Raw genomic sequence first — 23,959 nt, forward strand, 5'->3', positions numbered from 1 at the left:
AAATGTGTAATTTGCCCCATTTTTAATGAATAAATAAATAAAGGGCAATTCAGCGGTTTTTCTGTATGCCACTCGGCTCCCTGGAGGTAATTATATACAACACCATGAAGAGATCTGGATGTGTGTGTATTTAAGGGGGGTTCATGGTAATGACTCTCAGACCACCTTCACCACCTCCTCCCCTCCCCCGCCCCCTTCTGCACCCAGTGGTGCCGGTTGTTGAGCGGGCAGGCTTTAGGACCCCGCGGCAGCCAGCAGACTGTCTGCAGGCCCCTGCAGTGAGAGCGGTGCATCTGGAGGAGAGCTGGCCGGCTGGGGAGGTGGAGGACGGGGAGAGAAGAGGAAGGAGGCTCCGGGAGCAAGCGAGACAAAAAGGGTCAGGCCTGGGACTTGGGAAAATCGGGTAACGAACACACAGCGATTCACGCATTTAAATCCGTTTAACCCGGCACTGGTAGCCGCGCAGGAAGGGTAACCTTAATGTGAAGGAAAACGTGAGACATGAGAGAGCGGAAGGCGCTCGATGGAAATGGGGAAATAGAGATTTAGGGGTTTGCTTTTTGCAGATGTGCTGATTGGACATCGCGATGTGCACTTGAACTTGAATTTACAGCACAGAAGCAGGATTGCGGCTCCTGAAAACACTGGCCTCATTAGAAATGATAATAATACTAATAACAATAACGGGGATTTATACTTGAGTGGCCGTGGCCTGTAAAAGAGCCACAACCCCCCGGGTCATACTGCAGACTTCCCTTGCTGTAAAGACGTCTAAAACTTTGCAAATTTAAGCATAGCCAATTGATTCATAAAGGCAAGTCAGTCGATCGCAGGAATGGCAGCGTGTGGCCTGGATGGAGCTTGATGTGCGTGGAGACGCGGTGACATTAAACGCCTCTGTGGCCCTATAATAAATTATTTTTCAAGATAACAGGTTCTGGTTGTTGCCTGCAATGAATTTTCTTGAGCGAAGACTTCATTCCAGCAGCTTACAAGACATTTTGAATAATAAAAAAAAAAAAACGAGTGTCATCAGTTTTGACTGAACCTCTACAGGAAATTAAACACATCCCATGTGAATATAGACAGGCCTTTATTGGCTTGTGATTTTTTGGACATTTCCACGAGTGCAACAATGCAACCGTGGCTCCGCTGTGTGCGCATGGCTGACTGCTGGAGTAACTTTAACCCAGACACTTGAGGTGAAAATTAAAAATTAATAATGTTTAGAATGAGCCAAACGGTATAATCACGTTGGGTGTATTTTGCAGCGTTGTTCAGGGTTTTAGAGGCACATTAGCAGCCATTTAATGTCGACTAGTGTACACCCATACATCCATGTGGTGTGAAAAAGTAGCCAAGGCCCTATAGGCATAGTAGCCATACAGTATCCTATAGAAGCCTGTGAGGTTCCTATACATGACGTGCACTGAAAGGAAAGCTGATGCCCAGAAAGAGCCTCTTTATGACTCAAAATGCAATTTTAACCAAAGTGATGTGAGGATATGTGCACAAAATGTGCCAGGGTTGTCACTGCAGCGTGCAGTCTATTCACCTCTGAATGAAATAATCACAACGCTAAAGTGTATCTAATGTGTGAGGAATGAATGAGTTGATTGTCACCTTTCTTTCTTATCTTCCAGGAGAGCGGAGAGAAGAGGGATCATCTCTCACTTCTTTTTTTTTTTGTTCCATTGAGTTTATTCTCACTTCATCCACATCACCCATTATCCTGACACTATACCCATAAGCCCATAAGACCCTTGACGATGCCGTCCAACTCTGTCGCCAACACCAATAGTACTGCTTTCAAAGGTTCAGACTACACCGATTCACCTGGAAACAGAATGGTAAGAAACGTGTGAAATATAAGTGAAATAGTAAAGTGTGCCACAGGAATCTCACTTTAGGTATTTATGGGAGTCCTGTGAAGCCCGGCATGCTGGTGAATGACCAGGATTTCTCACCGTTATTGCTAGTGGGTTCAAAGAGAGGATTTTTTGTTGGAATGACTTGAGCTAAGCTGCTGATTAATTTTGGATTTGACACTCCATCACTGTGAAATGCAATTTTTTGAAAGGCCTCAAACTCAGCAGAGCTGATTTATAAGCAGATTACTCACTCCTGGGCTCATGCAGCAGCAGCAATGTAGTACAGTGTGCTGTTTAGTATTTTCCTAAAAATATCCATAAAGCTTACATGTGTGCATGCATGAACGTTTGTGTCCAGTACAGTTAGTTACTTTGATGTGGAGCACTGAAATAAGAGGTATGTGGTTTTTACAGTCACTTCAGGTCAAAGCCAATTAAAACCTCTCTCAATTTTATGAATGGGGCTAATCAATCATCAAGCTAATGCCTTATTGATCACTGCAATCCAAAGACTTACTGGAGCTGACTTAATTGCATTGATTCCTTCTGTTTATTGAGGAAACAGTCAGATTTTTACAGAGGAATCCATCAGCACGTGGAGTGCCATGTCACCTTTCATGGTGCAGACAGGCTCATTAATACTGCCCGTGTGTAACTGCCGCATCACTGATGCTCCACAGCGGCAGTGAAAGCAGCACCACTGAGATGCAGCTGTATTATGTGACATTTGCCGTTGTAATGGTGCTTGGTGACGTGGGCGTTGGCTGGTGTAGGTTGAGCTGGAGCTGGAATGGCTCTACAGCTCTTTTACTGGGGGGATCTGTCCTCTTCCTCTACGTTCCCATTACACAGTACTGCCCTTAGTCTTGTTGCCTGGCAACAGACATCGCCTTAAATAACCGGCTACCCAGACGGAAATAGTGCAGAGATATTGACAATGTACTAGGGTTCACTCCAGGCAACAACAAATCATATTTCAGGGTTTTTTTGTTGGTTTATTTTTTTCCAGAAAATATTAGGGTGAAGCTGTGTGTGAAAATGGCGTGTTATTTTCATTCAGTGTGCCCGAGCTCTTGGGTTGGGAATTGGATGAACAGTGAGGTGTGGGCTGTTCCTGCAGGCACCGCTGAATTGTGTCATCCATGTAAGTGTTTCCCAAATGAGCCTGCACACCAGGCTGCACTCAAAACGTGCCATTATCTATGCAAATGCTGCTGCCCTGTAAGGAAAAACTGAAGCACCAGACGCTCTAATAATAATCATACAATGAACGGGCACCATCTGCAAAACACATCCTCTCACAAAAGCATCAATATCTACATTTGAATTAACCTTCTGAAGGCTTGTCTGTAACCTCTGTATTTTAATCCAGAAACCCATTGATGAATATCCTACGAATCATTTTAGAAAGATATTTATCAGTTATAACCCTATGCCCATTAATCACAGCATCGGTTGCTCTGATCACATCTATCTCTCTATGCAAATCAGTTTATCACCGTAGGACACTAATGGTTGATGGATTTATTCAATTTTAGCAGCAAACACACTCAGGATGCAGCGTGGCCTGACCTTTGAAATTCCTGCCTGTGTTTATTAACATCCTCCAGCTTTTAAATTATTTAACAAGTACAGTCTGCTATAATTTGAGCGAGCACAAGTCCAGTTTATTAAACATGTTTTTATGCTATTTTTGCCTTTACTAGACAGTAAAAAACAGAAGAGAAAGAGATGTCGCAAAGGGTTCCTGGCTGGTGTTATAACAAATATTGTGATCTGTCAGATTGTGTGACCTGATCACTGCAAAGGTTTTTACGATGACAAAAGCTCTACTTCATTTTCAATGGTCACTCTCTAGTTAGTTATGTTATTTAGTGTCTCATGGAGACCAAAATGCTGCTATAGTGGTGAAACATTTGTCAGACGTGAGCAGAATAACATTACATTGCAAAATAGCACTTAAAGATGATATTATACCTCATGATATTTACATTGATATTTTTTTTAATGTCAACCCTCACAGAATACAGTCACAGACCCCTCAACCAGTCCCTCAAAACCTTCTTTTTTAGGCCCATTTAGTAGATCATCTGCTTTCGACCATATCACATGATCTTCATCAGCGGCCAGTTGGAACTATAAATGTTCAAATTTTTTACTTTTCTGAGCAATTTCTCATTCACGGTGGTTTAAAATATGAGATTCGAGATACATTCTTGACCTCGTAAATGGCAGTTGGGGGAAAAAAAATCTCACCACAGGGCCCATTTAGTAGCTGCTCTGAAGCTTTTGATCGAATGGCATGATGAGCAATCATGAGCAGCTGGACTTTGCCAAAGGGTTTAAATCCAGCATGGACAAGATAAGTCCTTAAAGTAGTCAGCAAAAAGGCAAAAGTGAACATTCACATTTCCATGACAACTGGGCAAACCCATCAGCTTATGAAGATCATGTGATAAAACTGAGAGTTACTGAATGGACTGAACAGGAGATGGTTTTATGTAAGACGCTAAACTAATTGAAACTTACAGTAATGGAATGGATTTACGTGTCTAAAATGCACTACTGATTGCTCCATAGCCTTGATAGCACAGTGATTTGTGCCATGTTAAAATGCAGTGTAAAATGTAGTTTTTATTTACAGTTTGAGTTGTTAAGTTTTGAGATAATGATCTTAAGCAGGAAGACAATGTAACTGCACATGTGCTCTCTATTTTGCTTCTTAATGGAGGAATTTAAGGTTTTGCGTAAGCCCCTCGTCTCCCCCTGCTTTGCCTCTGTAATTCAGTCACTAAATTGTCTTGTTATATTTAACGATCATTTTACAGAGACACTTAGTCATGTAGTATCTTACAACAATCCTCTCTCATGTCACCCTACACCACGGTGCCCGAGGTTCAAGTACAAGTACTTAAAACAAGTCAGCAGAGGGACTCGGTCGCAGAATGCTGTACAGTGAAGGGAGCTCATTTATCTTCGAAGGAATCTCACATTCAAGACTGAAGGAATTTAATAAGGACCCAGCCCTCCACCCCCCACTGCAGCTGTCAGGAATGGCCTTGCAATCTCATTTGCATTCAGACCTGGTGCTGGTGGTCCTATTCAGTCAATATTGAAACTCAAAGCATCTACATTAGGATCATCTGTTCTCCCATCAACCCCAGGGGTACTTGGTGGTGGCGGACATGGGGCTTTGTTCATGGGGGTAGACAGTTTTATTAATCAAAGGGAAATTGCAGCAAGGGAAGGTGGGGGCCGGTCGACGTCTTTGTAACGGTGTCAAGAGGGGATTGTCTGTGGAAGGTCAGCGCTGCGTCCGTGGAGCTTTCACTTCAGTCTAGTTCAAAGGAACGTGCCATTCAGTTTCTATCTGTCTCATTGTCCACTCAGCCAAAGACACTCAAGGACCTGCTGCAGTCTCCCCAAATGTTCAAGTGTTTCAGTGTGGCGCAGTGTTATGTGTGTTCTGCAGATCTAGTATCACTTTTGCTGCATCTGTGGCTGAGGTGCAATCAGCGCTCGTCTTAGCGCATGCACAAATACAGTCTGTCATAAAGATGCAATATCTTATGTGCATCCAGGCCCGAAATGTTAATTTGACATTCCCTCAGATAAGTGCTCTGTTAATGTGATTATGATATGATACCAACTCCAAATCATGCTGTGTGTGTGATGTGGTTTTTTTCTGTGTTTTTTTTGACAGGGTGAGAGTGCAATGCTGGACATGGACCTGATGACAGAGGAGAAGTTGGCTAAAAGTAGTGCCTCTTGTAAAGTTGGCAAGCCTGGGAGAAAGCGCAAGCAGTTCGCAGTGAGTGTTGATCTATGCCAGAAAATTTACAAACACATTCATCCATCCAACCATGCACACTTGTTTGAATTGGTTTTCTGTCAATTCAATCCAGTATATTCTTTAAATATTGCTCATAGTCAAGGTTAGATATCAGATCTATCTGATCTATCTAGAGCGCAGCAACATAAAAGGATTAATACTTCACATTTATTTATTAATTAGTTTGTTCAGTAGTGTTGAGTAGTGTTGTGAAATAATTCCTGAGTAGGGAGAGTCATTCAGTGTCCTTGAAGGAGCTTCTAACCATTAAAGAATTTTAGCCTGAGTCCTAGTGATTTAGGACACAGTGATTTTGATTTTAACGTCCCATGCTGCTCTAAATCGGTTAAGGTCTGAGTATGCTTAATGGGAACCAGTACCCTGGTAGCTGAATGGTTACAGCACATGCCCCTTGTTTTCTGTCTTTATCTTCAATGTCAATTGTCAAATAAAAGGCAAAAATGACAGAAATCTCATCACACCATAGTACAGCTGTTCTTGACGTTCACAGAAACCCACACATGGAGTTGTTAATCATTCAAATATGGGAATGATTGTGCATATTTTCAGACAATCTTTCCTGGAAGGCATTCATTGTGTTGCATTCTTTCTGTGCACGCAAAGAGTAACATAAATAGTTGTGTGAAGAATGAAAAGAGAGCTTGAGAGAGAGGTTCAAAGCTCATCTCTTCCTTATCTCCACACAGCGGGCCAATCGCTGCGTGAAGTGAGTGCGAATGTCATTGCAGAAATTGATAGATATAGGCCCCACATTGATGTCATCAGAAACGTGAGGGGGGGGTGTTTCCAATGCTGGCTGACTATCTGATAAGCACTTCAGTTGGAGCACAACTGCCCCCTTTGTTCTTCATATTGTTATAAATATATCTGATGTATATATTGTAGAAAAATGATAACACATTAATAGAAAATAAGATATATTAATCTTCATCCATATGATTCAGTTGTGTTCAGTGTACAAATCCAGTAGCTTTATATAAACAGTATGTATATGTATGTATAGTCTAGTCGTATATTTATATATTATATGGGTCACCAAACAAGTTGGAGAAGTGCGCAGTGATTTAAATGTTGGGAAGCAGGCTCCCTCTCCCCACACTTTTCTGATGTCAGCGCTTTTTGTAACTTTTTGACAGTTGACATTAACGCCCCATTCATGCAGCCATAAACCACGTCTGTGAGTCTGTGAGTAAGTATGCAGGAATTGAACTCCTCTCTCAAGCTTTTTTCATTCTTTCATAAAACTAGTGCAATACTATGAATGCCTCTGAGGAGACACTATCCAAAAAGTATGACGTTATCTCAGTCGGAACAATTATCACGTCTCCCCACGTTTCTATCACAGCTGGCCTCTCACCCAAATATCAAGTGTGACCTTTTTTTCTCTTTTACCATATCACACATCCAATGAACTAGTCATCATATAAGCATACCTCGGTTTTAGTTGTCACATTATGGTCTAAATGCTAATTCAGACACTTTAAGTAGTAAAATGTCTTGGTGAAACTTTGCAAATTCCTGCAAAATATCTCCAAATGTCCTGGTGTTGTTACTATGAAACTGAAAGAATTTAAAAATATTGAATATCTACACAGGATAATACGTATCAGCAGTCTTTGTATAAAGATAAAGGTGTTATTCAGCCTTTTGTAGCTACTTTGTACTCATGCATAAACATCACCTAGTCTGCACCATGTTTTTGCCTACACACACCACACTAACACCATTTGTAATCTGTTTATGATGCCTTTTGTAGTTAAAAGCTCTGATTTGATAATGACTCTTGGGCCGACATGATTCTGGGGTGTTTTTTTTCCCTGAGATGTTATCATTTGCATAAGCCTCTGCTTAAAATCATGCTAATTAACTCTCACAGTGTGATTCAACAAACGAAAAAAAAGGGATTACAAAAATATTTACAGATATGTATGATAGGGAGGGATATGCTGGAGGCTTTGTGTCAGCGTGTATTTAAAGCAGCTGAGTGGTACTACTGGTAATAAAGAAAAGCTGTACTCAGAATCAGGGTGCCTTAGTGAGTGTTTTCACAGCTGTGGGGGAGTGTCCACATGTGGCAGACGCTCCAGTCACATAGGTGTTTTGTTGTTGTTATTCTACTCTGAATGAGACAGTCACTGAAAAATGTACGTGCCAACTTAAAGGCAGAGTCTGCAACTTATTGTAGAAGCACTTTTTGTTATTTTGCCTGACAGCAATCAGTGAATGAAATAGTTTGACAAAAAAGAAAAAAGAATCTGTGTCTGTAGCTGTTAAAGGACTGTAATAAACTCGTCAAATCATTTCATTTGGACTGAATGAAATGACGGAACAGGCCTGTTTACCTACATTGACCTTAGTCAGACATTTTTAAAATCTACCTACGTTTGCTAGTTTCTCCAACGTTGCAGACTGTGCCTTTAATATGCATCTGTAAGGCATTAATGGATTTTTCAGACACTCTGACATGGATCAGAGGTTTCACTTTATTTCCTTTATTCATTCACCTCAGTTGGCAGGGTTTTGTTTACCTATTAACCTGACCTTGCTGCTCTTTACTATCATGGGTCCAGCCTGCAACATCTAAAGGAGGCTAAAAAGTGCTCAGCTGGTTACATGTTTCAGCTCTGAATCTTCACTAAATTCATAATATGATATTTTCACCTAATTTCCCCCATTGAGATCAATAAAGTGTTATCTTGAAGCCTGTGTGCCAAGTTCACTCGTAAGATTAGGAATTAATTGTTGGCCTGATTGAGAACTTACTCGATGATCAATGATATATATACAAGATATAGATAAAACAAGAAATGATTGATGGTTTGTTCTGATACTGATACACTAATGTACTGCAATTTTTGGATCTACTTTAATTACAGTTTAACCAAGTAACTGAGTGAAGTACATATAATAATTATATGTAATTTAATCATATACTACAGAAATCAGCCAGCAGTCTAACAAGTTTTCATATTTGTGTAATTTTAAGAACACATTCAACATTAATTTATTTCGAATCTATATTTAAAGCCATATAATCATAATTTTCACTCTTATTTATCTCTCTTTTTGGTCTCTCCAACTCACCAGCTAGTCGATAACTTTGTCCATCTGCCATTTAATGGTAAGCCGGTATTATCAGAGCTTGTTTGCTGAAGAAACATCTGCTTAATGCAGCTGGAAAAGACAGATGAGCGTGGCTAGAATGGTGCTGGACGTAAAACCAAAACAAGGAGCTGAAATGTGCTAAAACGCTCTGTGGATCTGAGGGCAAATAATTAAGTTGGATGATAATTATATTTGAGTTTGTTTGCCTGGGACATTATACACAGACTTTTAATCCCTTGTGAATATGAAAATATGAATGAGTGCAATGTTAACAGTTAATACACATATGTATTAAACTTATTATATACAATTTGAAATGATGCAGCAGCAAGTTGGATTAGGTAGCCAGTGACCTCTGTCTGCCTGTCTGAGCCTGTCCTGAATTACTGACTATGACCAATGACCTCTGGCGGGGGCCACATGTAGTTCACTGGGTCACTAATCTGTTGCATAATTCTTTCAGTGACAGTTGTGTGTTCTGTTTGTGTGTGTGTATGTTGCCCGAGTTTGTGCATGTGTTTGACTTTATGTGTGTGTCTGTCTGCACTTGGCTGGTTGTTTGCCTAAACCCACACACTCTGCAGCTTTTTTTTTTTGTTATGAATTACTTTAGAATATTAATAACGCCTGAATTGTGGATTCGTTGTTTTCACTTATCATGTCAAACAGATGTAGCGGAGTGCTGCTGTTTGTGTGAGTGCAACTGTTCAACATTTACAGTTAATTTGTTCTCAGTTACAACAATGATGAAGTCATTTAGAGTTCTGCGGCCTGCGAGCAAGGCTTAAAAACCAATTTTGGCTTGGTGTAGCTTTGTTTTACGATACAGTACAACTTTCACTGAAGTTTATTTTGCAACTCGGTTCCGCATGATTTCCACTGCATTACACAGGCATTTTATAAGTCTGTGGGTCACATTAAAACTAGTTTTGCACTGTGTTTTCCTATTCAATCTGCATAAATGAGACTACATCTGACCTTTTAGCTTCTAGCACAAGAGCTCATGTTTGCTAAATATCGTCTGCTGAAATACAGATGCCTCCTGGGGCGTTGCTTTGAATGCATACTGCTGTACCTACATCTACAGGAGATGAAAGCCTCAGCGCTGCTGTCATCAGTGTTGACAGTCTGATCTCACAAGACATGCTCCACTTTCTGCTCCCAGTGACCCATTAATGGGATTGTCTGAGAAAGTGTGTTTTTATGGCTATTTTTAGGCAGGAGCAGAGACACTATCACATTTCTTCAAAGTGTTGAGTGTTGAAACAAATCTTTTCTAGGTCTTCTAAGACAGTTACTGCTTTTTTTTAGGTAAAACAAGGTGTAAGAACAGAATATCTGCCACTGTAACTTAAACTGCTGCTTTAGATCGGTCGGCTTGCTTTGAATTTACTCCTTTGCATAGAATGAAATAGTTTAACTGGGCGTTCCAAACTGGACGGAGTGAAAAACTTCTTTGTTGTCAAACAGCCAACATTCTTGTCATATTTCTGTGCTGCTGTAATGATGAATGCACGACTACAGGAAACTCACTTGTGTACCTGATGAACTCTAATGTAATCCCTTCCTTCGCTTGCAAGTTAATGGCTGCACAACAGATTTACTGGCACAGCTTTAAAGTTTACAAGTCTAGTTTAACAGAATTGAATGGGAAATGCCATAATTCACTGACTAATAAGTGTAGAAGTTGAGCTGCATGTTTGATTCTGTCCAGATAGAACTGAGGAGACGTGCGGGATGAAATTAAGCTTATCTAATATGAAATGGATGAATGCTTTGATTCTCATTTTCTTTCAAATAGCCCATTTAGCCAATAGAGACTGAAGAGTGCTTATCCTCACAATGATAGTGCCAGCTGTTTTATTGTTGCTCACTGAAATTACCTTTTTTCAAGCATGCTGGATGATTTGTTGTAACTCTTAAATGGGTTTGTTTATTGCACAAGCGACTGCGCTATATCCAATGATATGTCATAACTGCTGACAGGCACAACACTGTTGTACAGCTTTAAAACATCAAACTGTAACATACTGCTACAGCAATAATAATCTCTAAAGCTGATAGATTGCCAGGATGTTAACATGTCACCCTCCTCTTCCCCTGCCTGCAGGTTGAGAGCTGTGGCACTCTCAAAGGCAGCATGGGCATGGGCAACAGCTACGCCGGAGTGGGTAGGCCATCCATGACACAGGTCCACAATGGAGATGTGGGCGGGCACAGAGACAGGACGTCTGACGCCTGCTTCCCCAAACAGGAGAAGAGGGAACTGGAGAATGGGATCCTCAGAGACCCTTCCTCCTGTCGACCAGAGGACAGCTTCCAGGGTCAAAACCTGAGCTCGTCCCAGGAGAACGGATTCCTGCCCGGCAGGGAGAAGCAGGACTCGGAGAAAGACAAGGACGACAGCCTGACGACACCACGCAAGAAACGAGGGAGGCGGAAACTGGAGCGCCCAACGAAATGTGAGTTTTCGGCTTGTGTTTGTTCAGTGTGGCTATCGTTTCCTCTTCTCTCTGTGGATCCCTAATTATGTGAATTTTGTTAATAGACCAACTGTATGCATTTTTACTATAACAAAGCAGTTGCAATTGAGTTGGTCCTGCAGAACTGAATGTGCACCAGCCACAGCGTACCAGTAGATATCATTAACGAATGAAGATGATATAAATCAGTGGGCATTGTTGGGAGAGAGTGGTGCTGACAGGTAGCTTTTAGGCCAAGACGGAGATAAACAATATCACTTAGTCCCCCCCACGCTTTGCTTTTTAGTCCTATCTCTCTCTCTCTCCCTCCCTCTCTCTCGCTGTCTCTCAGCCACGTGTCTCTCTTGCTCGTCTCTCGGCCACAGAGACACTGGCTTTGACCTTGATGAGGGGTGCAGTAAATAAAGCCATGGGAGGAGCGACTCGTCTCCTGGCAACGCGCCTCTGTTGGGAGCTGGCAGGTCTCTGTTGTGGCCGCCTCCCTGTCGGGGGCCCTGCCAGGTGGATGGCGTTGTGCCCAGAACTCTTTACAAACCAAGTCTGCACTCTGTATTCACCTGATCTCTGCCTCTAGGATCTGTTACTTCACTTCAAAGCAGAAATCTGGGATAGCACTGGTCGCTTTTGGTGTAAATGGCTAAAAACTGGTTTTCAGAACCAGGTCTGCAACCCTGCTGCCTGACCTGGGTCTGGGTTCAATGCCGCTCAGCTTTAGGGGCAAAATGCTAAGAATCTAAATGCTAAGATCTAAATTTCACATTTTTACCGTGACGATGATAAAATCTATAATATATGTTAAAAATGTTTAAAAACATTGTTTGACCATCAGGGTCCACAAACAACAAGTCTGCTTAATATGATCTGCTTAAATATCATGTTTTAAATAAGCTGTGATGTCAAGGTCTACTGCAAAGATGGTACTAAGCTGCATTAGTAGAAGCAAGCTTTTTTTTTTTAGTCATTAGTATCTCACCTTCTGTTTCTTCCATTTTGAGGATTCCCCCAACTTTATGAAAATACAACATTAAATTGCTGGTAAAACACTGCACACCTAGTTACTATTGGCTTACTATAGCAGTAATCCTTCTAACCCTTCTATAAGAGTAAATATTGGCCACAGAGTCTTGTATTTTCAGCCATACATTGCATTGTTTTTAATCATAAAGGGGCCAACAACATGATTACAGAGTTAAAGTTGTCCCATACACTATATAACTATCAAATAAAGAGAAGAAATCCCACAAAGTTACACTAGATCATCTGCTTTGACCTCCATATTTAAACACTTTTAACTAGCCCTGTGTAGTAGAAAAATGTACGGAAGCGCAGATGTATCAGCCTGGTGTGTACATGTGATGAGGAAACAGTGAAACATGGGGTGAAGTAGGCTTATCAAATTGACATAACACAATAGTCCTCAGCTCTCTAACTGAATTAACATCTCTACATACAGTGGCACTCATAACATAACATAAACTCTAAACATCACCCACTTTGTTTCAATATGTTGTTTTAAAGTTTAAAATCTTCAGAAGGGGCAACACTTCCACACTTGCTCCATGTCAGAAAGGTTTAATAATGACAATGTTTCATTCATAATTGGATCTTTGTCTGGTTAACAGAAAAAGTCCTGTGACACACAAGACGTTGTCGTGTTTGTTGCTGTGCATGGAAACAACAGAAAGAGGAACTAAGTAGTCGGCCTAAGCAGTGTTAGCCACAAAGCCAGAGAAAAGACGTACGGAAATGTAGATGAGGTCTGAGCAGGGTCTGCAGGTCCCTCAAGACCTGAAGCAGATGTTAGTGTCATTTTTTTCTTTCAAGGCTGCAGGCGAGCATTGGCTGTCATGTAATGAGCGAGCATAGTGCATGGACAGTTTGTTGTTCGCAAGCAGCACATACAAATCTGCTGCTTGTCTTCAAATTATATTAGTAATAATATTTGGTGACTATGATGCAGTGAAACAACATTTATAGGATTTCTTCTCGCCAGGACATCAAAATAATGTGGAGGATTAAGAAAGTTAAAGGCACACTGTACAGATGGCAGGTTAGCGAGCAGGCTTGGTGCAACGGGATCAGGCAGCAAGAGTAGGCATGTGCAATCTTAAAAAAGAGGCCACACAGATTTTTAATTCAGATTACATCAGCAGAATGTCGACATAACTGCTGCTAAGTGATCCCTGGGAAGTGCAAACACACAGAGCACACCACACGCACCTGCATGGTGTCTTGATTTGCTTTAAATGCACTTAAAAGTAAATCTCGACTTAATCCAGTGACCAAACAAGTTTTAATAGAGGGAGCGTTGGTATATTTATCGCAGAGAGCAGAGTCCTTGGTGTGGGGCAGTGTGGTGGATCGATACTGAGCTAAACAGGGTTTCTGTTATCCATCTGGAGGGCACAAGAAGGATTTGAGCTCCGGCTGGAGTTTAACTGAACTCTAGCAATACGAGAGCTGGAACCCGCTCAAACTGGCAAGGTATACTCTCTGTGGGCAACATTAACCAGCTCCTCTCACAAACCCAGTGACCTTGGCAGTCCGCACCGCCTCACCGATTTGTTATATAGTCACTTATTCCCGATGAGGACGAGGAGACCAGGAGAGAGGGGAGAGGGATGGAGAAAAAAAGAGCAAGGGGGAGGGAGGAACTGGGGGGCTCGGCTACACATGGAACCAACTTGAAGAGGCTGCTAAGAGAGCGGACTATTGTTTGGACAGGTCTGTAGGGTGCTTCAATGACAAGCCAGTGTTGGCTGTGCAGAAAACATGTCATCAAAAGTTGTCCTTAGCCTCTCAGGGCTCAAGTGTTATGATAGTGTTTGGGCTTCGCCTCAGCAGATAGTCATGTTTACTCAGGCTCTGCCACCATGCTAATTTAGGGCACAGCTGTTTGAATGATGCACATATACTCCGCTGGTGTCGTATCACTCAGCCTGGGCACTTTTAGAAACACTTGCTCATATTGAAATTAAACATTGTTAAAGTAATATCAGAGGTGTTGGTTTGAGCTTCTGTGATGAAGCTGATTTTGGCCTCCTTATCTGTTGCTCTGCTGTTGCTTTGGGTGTAAAACTTTTCATGAATCATGAATCCTGACTGCTGTCCTAGTGTTTCAGTTGGGTGGTGTCCATGCTCCCTGGCTAACCCCTCACTGCTCTGCTTAACACAGGAAAACAATGCTGTTTAGGAATGAATAACACGCCCTCGCTGTTGTGGACCCCCACATCTTAAATCACGGCTAAGTTAATGGGAAATCCCAACTGGAGCTTTTATTGTGTTTAAGACATTTTTATTAGACTGCGGTTTCAGTTCACGTTTCACCAAATATTTTCTGTGCTATTTTTGAGGCTCTTTACCCTGCTGCTGCACCTCTCGCTTTTGGTTTTGCAACTTCCTCTGTATATATGGGCATTTTTTTCCTGTGGAAAATATTTGTCTTTCTAAGACACTGCCGATTGTATTCAAGACTTTTGAATCCTTACAATACATCAGTATTGCGTCTTTCCTTTCTTGCAAAATATGATATAAAAATACTCCATTACAGCAAAAATCCCAGCTTTACATGTTTATGTTTAGTTGTGTTGAGTTTATATGTACTTAAATATACCAGAACAGCTACTAAATGGATCTTAAAAAGAAATTACTTTGTCATCTGCGGTTTCCAAGGTCAAGAACGTTTAAGTATAGAACTTGAGTTGATTACTCACTTTTATTGCATTATGAAACAACAATTTTTATAGGGCCACTGTTTTCTGTTCAAAATAACAGAAAAATACCATCCTCTGCATCTCTCCATTCCTACATAACTCAACTGCAGCAAGAATATACTCATGTTTTCATCATGTTGAGGCTTTGGAGACTGGCGGGGAGAATATATATGCAGTCCCAGGGCCACAGTCAAGTGAAGCACTATGTTGTTGCCTTTACGGCTGAGTGTCAGCAGCATGGGAGGGGCCATGCTAATAGCAACCAGCTGTGTGTCTCATAAAGGGGGGATATAAGGTCAGAAGTGTGACATTTGCCAAAGTAAACCTGGCCCCTTTCCATACTCATCATAACGTGGGCAGCCACTCCAAACTCTCTGGGCTGCAGCAAACCCACATACGGCACCTGAGCGCACAAGCTCCTGTGATCCCACATGATTTTAAACTCTGAGCACGCATGAGGAGTTTCCCCGGGCCAGAATCTCTCTCACAGTTTTATTAATTTGACTTTAATTTGATCAAACACATAGTTACTGCGATGATGTGGAGGGCGAGGCCTATCAATTTGGACTGATAAATGTGTCATGGTTTATTGATGAATGCGAAGCCGCTTGAGTTTAACACAGATATGAGGATAACCGATGTGGTCAGTTTCCACTCTCCTATGAATGATTCAGGCCATCTATTGTGTTGCTGTCTTCTCTCTAGATGTGGAGCACAAGGAGGAGGACGGGGGTGATGCAGTCAAGACTGAGGTAAGATTTCTGCTCTGTTATGTCTTTGTTCTCTGGCTGACGTAACTCATGAGGTGTCTTTCACACTTGCCAGGGCTGTAGCTTCCTCTTTTTGGGTGAATTACCTTTCCTCTCACAAACGGTGAATCCTCTGCTTGCCAGCACTATAGATAGTCATGGTGCAGCTTGAACAGAAGCAAACAGAAGCATGCTTTTCTTGACTTGAAAAAGGACAGTTTTTGCAGCAGAAATACTAAATATAACTGGATTCTCCACCTGACTCCATCATACCGGTATGTTATAAAAACATCAACCCATCAAGTGTTGTTACAGCTATTTTCTTCCTTTTATAAATGACTCTAGATTGTAGGACAGGTCGTATGCTCGATATGGGGATGTTTACATGTTGTTTTGCACGACTGTAGTTAGGTAGGAATTGTTTGACTTTTGGGAAAATACATTTGTTTTCTTACTGAGAGTTAGCTGAGAGTATTTAAAGGTTGATATTAAGCTACAGGCAGCCGGCAGCTGATTAGCCTAGCATAGCATAAAGACTGGAAACAGGTGGCAACATCTAGCCTGGCTCTGTGCAAAGATAGTCTGCTGCATGAGCCCCATTAAAGGAGCAGTTTGACATTTGGGCCTAATCTGTGCAAAAACACAATTCATTGTTTTATAGGAAGTTATGTGCTGCACTGTTTCTTGGCGATAACTGGTGACTTGCTGGTGTTGCACTTGCTGGTGACAGAGCCAGGCTAGCTGTTTCCCACTGTTTGCTGCCTGTAGGCTAAGCTAAGCTAATCGACTGCTGGCTCCAGCTTCAAATTGACTGAACAGACATGAGAGTGGTGTAGATGTTCTTATCGAACTCTTGTGAAGAAAGTATATTTCTCAAAATATCACTATTACTATTCCTTTAGGCAAGTTAATCTGTGTATTGTTAAACTTTTTCTTCCACCTTCTCTCCCACAAATGCAGTTGCGCTGAAAGTAAACTGTATCTGCACCATTGCTGGACGACAAGATTTGTATATTCTTCAAGGTCTATCTTCAAGGTCCAGAAAAACTGAGTAGTTCTCTTGCCTTTGGCTTTGTGAAAGAAATGGTACCTAATGGTGTATAGATTTGAAATATCAAATACACTTGGGAGCTTCTCGAATCAGTTGGAGCGACTGACCTTGAGAGTGTTGCCAGGGAGTTGTGATTAGATACTGTGGCATCACTTCTTGCTGCCTGACCAATCACAAGCTGATAGCACCATAAGGCACATCAAAATGTGAGCCATTATCCTTCTAGGAAATAGACAACCCCATCGCCTTAACCACAAATTACTTACTTGTTAACTAGAGTCTGTCTCACAGGGTCTAGTGACAAATTGGACGTACAGATTTACTACAAGTCTGAATGCTTCCTTATAAGGGAAACTCTAAGAGAAGGAATCAAAACAAGTAGCTAACTTTTTTTTTTTTTTGAACACCTTAAACAGGGAGGTCGAGGCAGGCTGCGAGGGGGAGTTGGTTGGGAGATCAGCCTTCGTCAGAGGCCCGTTCCCAGAATAACCTTCCAGGCTGGTGACCCTTATTACATTAGCAAGCGGACCAAAGAGGAGTGGCTGGCCAAATGGAAGATGGAGGTGAGTACCCCAGCTCTGTCCCAGCCACCGTAGATGACAGGGTGAGTGTCAGGCGGGGACGAAAGCTGCCAGGGTCAAAGACAGGGCTTGTGGTGTATTTACGGCCAAGTGTATTTGATGGGTCATTTGATATCTCATGAAGGTACCATTTATTTCAGTGGATTTCCGGGGCCATTGGCTCAGTCAGCTCCTGCATTTCCTGACTTTGTTCCTATCTAATGGAGCAGAGGAGAAATGACATGCAGCTGTGTTGATCACATCTGTTTGATGCCTTGACGTGATTTATACTTCCCAGATGAAATGTTTCTGTAAATTTAGATACGTATCATTCTGACTGCTTTTGGTGTCTTGAAGTTGTGGTAGAATGATTCTACATTAAAGGGTCAGTTCACCCAAATCACCAAAAAACATATTTTCCATCTCATCCTCGATTTTCATTCTTGAAAAACCTGTGTTCCTTTCTGGGTTTTTCAAATGGAAACTCAGCCATTATCAAAAAGCGGTGAATTAGGTTACAGCGCTGATGTCCTCTGCTTCCTAAACTCCACACTCAGTTCACTGACAGTGGAGGCCCACAGGGGGCAGAAGCAACACAAAGTGCTGTGATATATCAATTCCTGTCTTCCGGCTGAATAGCTAATTTGGAAGATCAATAACACACTGGGTCTGCGCAGTTTCGAGGAGAAGTGGCAGCCGGCTAGGGGGTTTATATGGAGCAGTGTCATCATTCAGAATTCTACGTCAGGTCATGTGGGTAACAATTTTCAAAGAGCAAAGGAAAATGGCATTTTAATGGCTGGGAAAAGGCATTTTGATGCTAAAATATACATATGTAAACCAAATTTGAATGTTCAGATTTGAATACACATCAAACGCTACATAATGACATATAAACCCCAATAACTAAAAAAATAATGTACCCACCCTTTCACAGCAAAGTCTCTCTTCCAGAAACAATGTCTGTTAATCTGATTACTCCAAAGACTTTATTGGGACTACGTCTTTGATATGTTTCCTATTAAACTTTCCATTTAAATGTAGTGTAATGATAAATGGTTAAAAGTTCACTCTTGACCTTGGAAACAGCAGTTGACAAAACAGTCTCATCACAAGTACACTGTTTGTAGCTACTTTGGAGCTTTCAATTGCATCACACGATCTTCCTTGAGCTCCAGCACAGCTGTTTTGAGTGAGACTGTTTTGTCAACTACTGTTTCCAGGGTCAAGAACAAACTTCATCTCATCTTTTATGCCAATATGGACACAAAGTCTCTGAAGTGTTCCACAAAATGGAAATTTGAACATCTACAATTTTATGGCATCCAAGCGAACTTCTTGTCATGAAGATCATGCGATTCGATGAAAAGCTTTAAAACCGCTACTAAATTATGGACCATGTGGATTGCTTTGTATTTTATTTTTACTGCGTTCAGAATGATCACACAGCACTCCTTCTCAGCACATGTGGTAACTTACCCAAGATCTGATTTCCTTTGGAACTTAATAAAAACTCTCATTGCAGCAAGATGTTAAATCTTACTAACACAAAGTTCCCCACATTGGTCATTACTTAGTCATGTTAAATATGACTCCTGGTAGTTATGTGATGTAGTGCAACTTCATCTGTTACATAATGAGGAGTCTCCAACATGGGGTCTTCCATTTCTTCTGCCTCCCTGCCCCCCTCGGCTCTCCTCCGGAGAAGGCTCAGAGAGCAGCCATAAAAATGACTCCAGGGAAGATATATTGCCAAATTAGCAGGACATGCAAGGGTCCCACAAGTGAAATGACGTAAAATACGAGCCAGTTAAGCAGTTCGCGTTTCCAGAGGTGGATTTTCTTGAACAAGTAGCTCTACAAGGCTGAGATTTAAGGGGATTTGCAAGATGCAAATTTTGAGCATGCCTGTTTTTTCCCCTTCTCTCACCCGGTGTATTGCAAACTTTGATCTAATTTGCAAAAAGACTGATTTGTCCTGGCATCAAAGCCCTTTCCTGAGGAGTAATATCATGCTTTGCTTTGCCTAGGTTTGGTTCTGCTCTTGACACAGAGCCTTTTGCTGTTGCATGTTTTTGCAGCAGGGAGGACACGGTGCCTGAAAGGGTTACTGCCGTCTTGCACTTTCTCCAGGATCTCTCCTTTTTTTTTTCCCGAGCCTTGTGTTACAGTGGACTTCTCCGTCTCTCCCTCTCCGTTTCCCTCCCCCATTCTTCTCCTGACCCCTCCCCCAGCTATGGAAATGAACTCTGTGCTATGGATATGAGGGTGAAGATGAGGTTTGCAGCAAATTTCCAGCCCTGCTTGCAAGACAGCCTCTTGGCTCACTGCCAACATTTTGCAAGTCCTCTCTAGCCAACCAGAATTCCTGTCGGCAATCACCTGACCCTGAATTCCCAGACAAAGAAATGTTCATGCTTTCTTTTTTTAAGCGATCTCTTCTACCCTGAGAGTGGGGGTGAAAAAAAACTCAAGCCCCACACTGGATTATGAGGGTTGCGCGCTGGTGTGTATGGGTATGTGCACTGCATTGTTTGTTTGATAACACGGGGGGATAGTGTGCATGTTTGATTAGCCTGCTTACAGCGAGGAGAATATGCTGACTTCAGGTATTTCCACGAGAGTTGTTGTGAACCATCTGCTCTGCACAGCTTAAAGGGAAACCGTCTCTTTAAAAAAGGAAGAGTGAGCAGGCTGTAACCGTGTTTGGGAAAAAGTTGCTTGCGTGAAAAAACTTTTTCCCGTGGGGGGAATTTATGCTGAAACTATTTCCTGTTTCATAGCAGTGCCTAGAAATGTCAGAGCTGCATAATTTTGTTTTAGGTCAGATATATTTACCTTAAAAATGTTGCTGTGTTTTGAGAGCCTTGATTTCACCTTACATAACATTTAACTGGGAAAAAGGTGAGGCTGTTGTGTAGGCCTCAAATCCCTTTCCTTCCTGTCATTGTGTACTTTGTTCTGTTTGACTCAGGATATAGATTTACTGCATAAGAGTAATTTGATTACTTTAAAAGAATTTAAAGGGCTTTGGAGTGAGCCGAGCAGCCTCCTCAGGGAGCTTTTTTAACAACTCCACTTGTGGAGTCATGGGGAATTCTGTTTATGTATTCATGGCTGACTCTGTAATATTCCTAATTATCTCTTAGAAGGACGCAATACAATGAGAACCAGATGGCCTACTTTGGTGTGACCCCCCAAGGCCGCTCATGAAATACACAGCCTTTGTAGGGATCTGCGCTAAAATCAGGCTAATGAATGTAGTAGCCACATTACTGCACAACACAACCTGCCACTTGTGAATTTTCAGGCAGTATATCCACTTTAACAGGAGCCTTTTTAGAGGTTTAGGTTCAGCTTTTGCAGCGTTCTTGGTCTGATAAATTCTGAGTTGACTCCACCTGTCGTGACTTGAGGAAGTTTTAATTATTTGTAAGCAGTCTTGCTCAGCAGATATGCTTAGGTCTTTGCACTGAAGACATATCTCACTGTATTATCCATCAAACAATTACACAAAACATTCCCCGCTGTGTGTCTCCTGCCTGTTGCGCACGAGAGACTGCTGCATTCAAAGGTCAAACTCTTTTGTGTGGCTTCAAAGGCTCGCTGTCACGTTGTGTGAGGAAGTAATGCTCAGTGACAGTTTATTTCATCTAACTTTTACCTTTAATCAGAGTCTGCAGAGCGCTTGTTCGTTTTGATTCGATGGCACCTGAACTGCTACTTCAACATCTCTTTTTTGTCTAGAATGTAATTCGTTTAATGCTGGTTGTGTTTGTGCCTGTGTTACATGTGTGTTTTCATGGCTCACACACAGTGGTGTGTCATCTCAACAACTGCACTTTTGACTCTTTGAGACTACGACATTTTTCTCATAAAGTTAACAGCCTTATAAGAGGCAGTTGTTGTCTTATAAATAAGTGAAGCTACGCAGTAAACGTGACCCTTTTGTTAACACGTACAGCCCAGATTAGATATTAAAGTATCATCTGCACACCCCAGAGACCAATATCCTTTCTGTTTTTTCTGCCTCCCAGTGCACTCTGTCACCTCTTGAGCCCTCAGGGTATCATGCTGCACAGACCTCTAAGTCAGATTATCCCTTATTGTGCACCCAACATGTCTCCACACTCTGCCAGAGGCCCGTAGAGCTTCTGTTTTCACTCTGTCCGTAACAGAAATCAACAATCACTGTTAGTACAGTAACTTAGGTTTGGTTTTCCATTGTGTTCATTTATAACATAGTTTTTTCCAAAGGGAAAAAGTGTAGATATTTTCATTGTGAGGTTGTTTAAACACATTTGCTCTGCAGTGTTTATACATCTTCAGTATGTCTGCTGTCATTTTTGGTATTTGTCTTCAGCACGGCGTGACAGCAGATATAAGTGGTGGTATTTCTGAGCTGTCAGTGACAGGCAGGCGTGCGTAAATGATAAAGACCGCATTGTGTCTCCACTACCTCCTCTCCTATTTTCCTCTTTAGACTTGGAGGGCCTGTCTTGCTGGTGGAGCTGCACACACACTGAGAGGCCCCCAAAAGGGGGGCATTTACAACTGGGAAGAAGTCCAGAGACAAATATCTGGTTCTTATAGCCACTGTACTTTCTCTCCTCCCCCTACTGGCATTTTCAGTGTCACTTTCTCATTGGCCCCGAGGAGAAGGAACCCTGGAGACAGTCTGACCCTAAACAAACGAAAATGAACACAGCAACAGTGGCTCAGCCGCTTTATTGCTATTTACAGATCTCCTAGTTTACCTGTGATTATTGATTACAAGCGATGAAGTAGTTCACTTACACTCAGCTTTGCAGTTATTCTCAGTCAGCCCATTTCTTCCCATCTGTACCAACAACTGCTCTCCTCACTTGCCAGTGTGATTGCAGATTGTTTCTCCCCGTACACATAACGCATTTAGCAGTTTAATTGACATTTGTTAGTTTTTGCAGTTTACCATCTGGAACCACACATCCAAGCAGGCTGTCGAACACTAACTCCAATGTGCTTGTGCTGGAGCCAAGAGTCCTAACACATATGGCCAAGGGCTTTGAACCATCCATCTAGCACTACAGTACAGATATTTATAAACCACAGCAGAGCCTCTTGATTGAAGAGCACATGTTTCTACTCTTCTGCGCCGAAACTCCTCCCTGTGCCGTCCAGGCACCACCTCCCCTTAAAGGCGCTATTGTTTACGAGTCACACTGGGAGAGAGGACGGAGGATTGTGCCATACTCTCTCTCCGGCTCTCTCCTTCTTGCCTTTTTTCTCCTCTTCCCACACACCCAGTCCACCTCTGGACATTTCCAGCGAGTGTGAGACCTGAGAACCTGAGAAAGACTTGAGGAAAGTAAGCACAGCTGTGCAGCTCTGCTCTCACGTGGAGCCTATAGAATGACTAACACGTGTTTACATATGGGACTGCAGATATACTGTATATTCTGTACGAATGTGTGCGTGTTTTGTGAGTCAGAGGAGGAGGAGAAAGTTAACATGTGTGTGCATGTGAGTCCTACCGTGTGTGTTTGAGAGAGAGAGAGAGACATCAGAATGAGTGCAGCTGTTGGGGATTTACTGTGAGAGGCTTAAGTCCCGGCTGCGTCTCGTCCTCTCTGATCGACCTAGCGGTTCAGTGTCAGGTACCACAAACCCAGTGAACTCTGCGCTGCAGCCCCAGACACTAGAGGGTTACTGTATACCATGCTGATGATGAATGGGCCTTACAGTGGGAGATAAAGCCATGTTTACAAAGGTTGTCAGATTCCCACAATCGTGATTCTGCACTTACACAGTAGAGACGGCGTGCACAACTATGTGTGCAGCTAAATGGCAACAAATGCTATCAGCCTCTATTTATATTCTATTTGGCCGTAATACAATTTATTTAGGATCCTGCATGGCCATGATTCAGAGAGAACACACTGCTACATATAACGTATTATGTGAAGTTATTTCAGTGACTGGTGTGATGGGCATGTATGAATCATGTTGCATGCGTTTTTTATTTAAAGATGCATTAATCAGTATCTTCAAATTAACATTGGGTCAGATGCATGTGTGCACGACTTTAATGTTTTGTTCGACGCTCACCACTCTCATCAGCAGCTGTTTTCTGTAACAAACAGAAATCCATCAGAATCTCAAAGACAAAGTTCGCTACCAGCCAGATATTTCCCTCGACTTGGACTAATGTTGGTCTGTGCCTGCTAGATGTTTAGATAGGCAGCATGTTAGCCATAACAACTTATAAATTGATAACCCATCAGCATGTGTTTACAGCCTGTAAAATAAAACTCAATTATGACTGAACAATCTTACGGTCATTTTGCAAAATTGTTCATTGTTTAACAGTCAGTCAGATGAGAAGCTAGTGTCACTTTCATTTCTGTCTGACAGACATTGATTTACAATCAATCTCAAGGGCCTCTTAATCTAATTAGTGGGAGAAGATTTTTGCCCTATTTGTAGATATGTAAGCAGAAGTTTGACATTTCTCCTGATTTAAATCACCACTTTTTAAAATCCAACTGCAAGTTGTTGTACCGCTGTTTTTAAATTGTGTTTTGTTGAACTGAAA

General features: G+C 41.9%; 1 protein-coding gene across 4 annotated transcripts in view; it reads left to right on the forward strand.

Moving 5' to 3' along the window:
• The first annotated feature begins 326 nt into the window (after nt 1-326).
• Nucleotides 327-23,959, forward strand: part of dnmt3ab (DNA (cytosine-5-)-methyltransferase 3 alpha b) — a 38,301-nt gene continuing 14,668 nt past the window's right edge. For 2 of the 4 annotated variants that reach the window (XM_070841726.1, XM_070841727.1), the window contains exons 1-6: nt 327-403; nt 1,644-1,850; nt 5,575-5,682; nt 10,940-11,291; nt 15,731-15,777; nt 17,242-17,388. In XM_070841726.1, coding sequence (XP_070697827.1) covers nt 1,770-1,850; nt 5,575-5,682; nt 10,940-11,291; nt 15,731-15,777; nt 17,242-17,388 — 735 coding nt within the window. In that variant the 5' untranslated portion in view covers nt 327-403; nt 1,644-1,769. The remainder of the gene's footprint in view (nt 404-1,643; nt 1,851-5,574; nt 5,683-10,939; nt 11,292-15,730; nt 15,778-17,241; nt 17,389-23,959) is intronic. The other 2 variants (XM_070841728.1, XM_070841729.1) reach the window with 1 other exon arrangement.

This window comes from Pempheris klunzingeri, chromosome 13, assembly GCF_042242105.1.
Source record: "Pempheris klunzingeri isolate RE-2024b chromosome 13, fPemKlu1.hap1, whole genome shotgun sequence".
Classification (NCBI taxonomy): Eukaryota; Metazoa; Chordata; class Actinopteri; order Acropomatiformes; family Pempheridae; genus Pempheris; species Pempheris klunzingeri.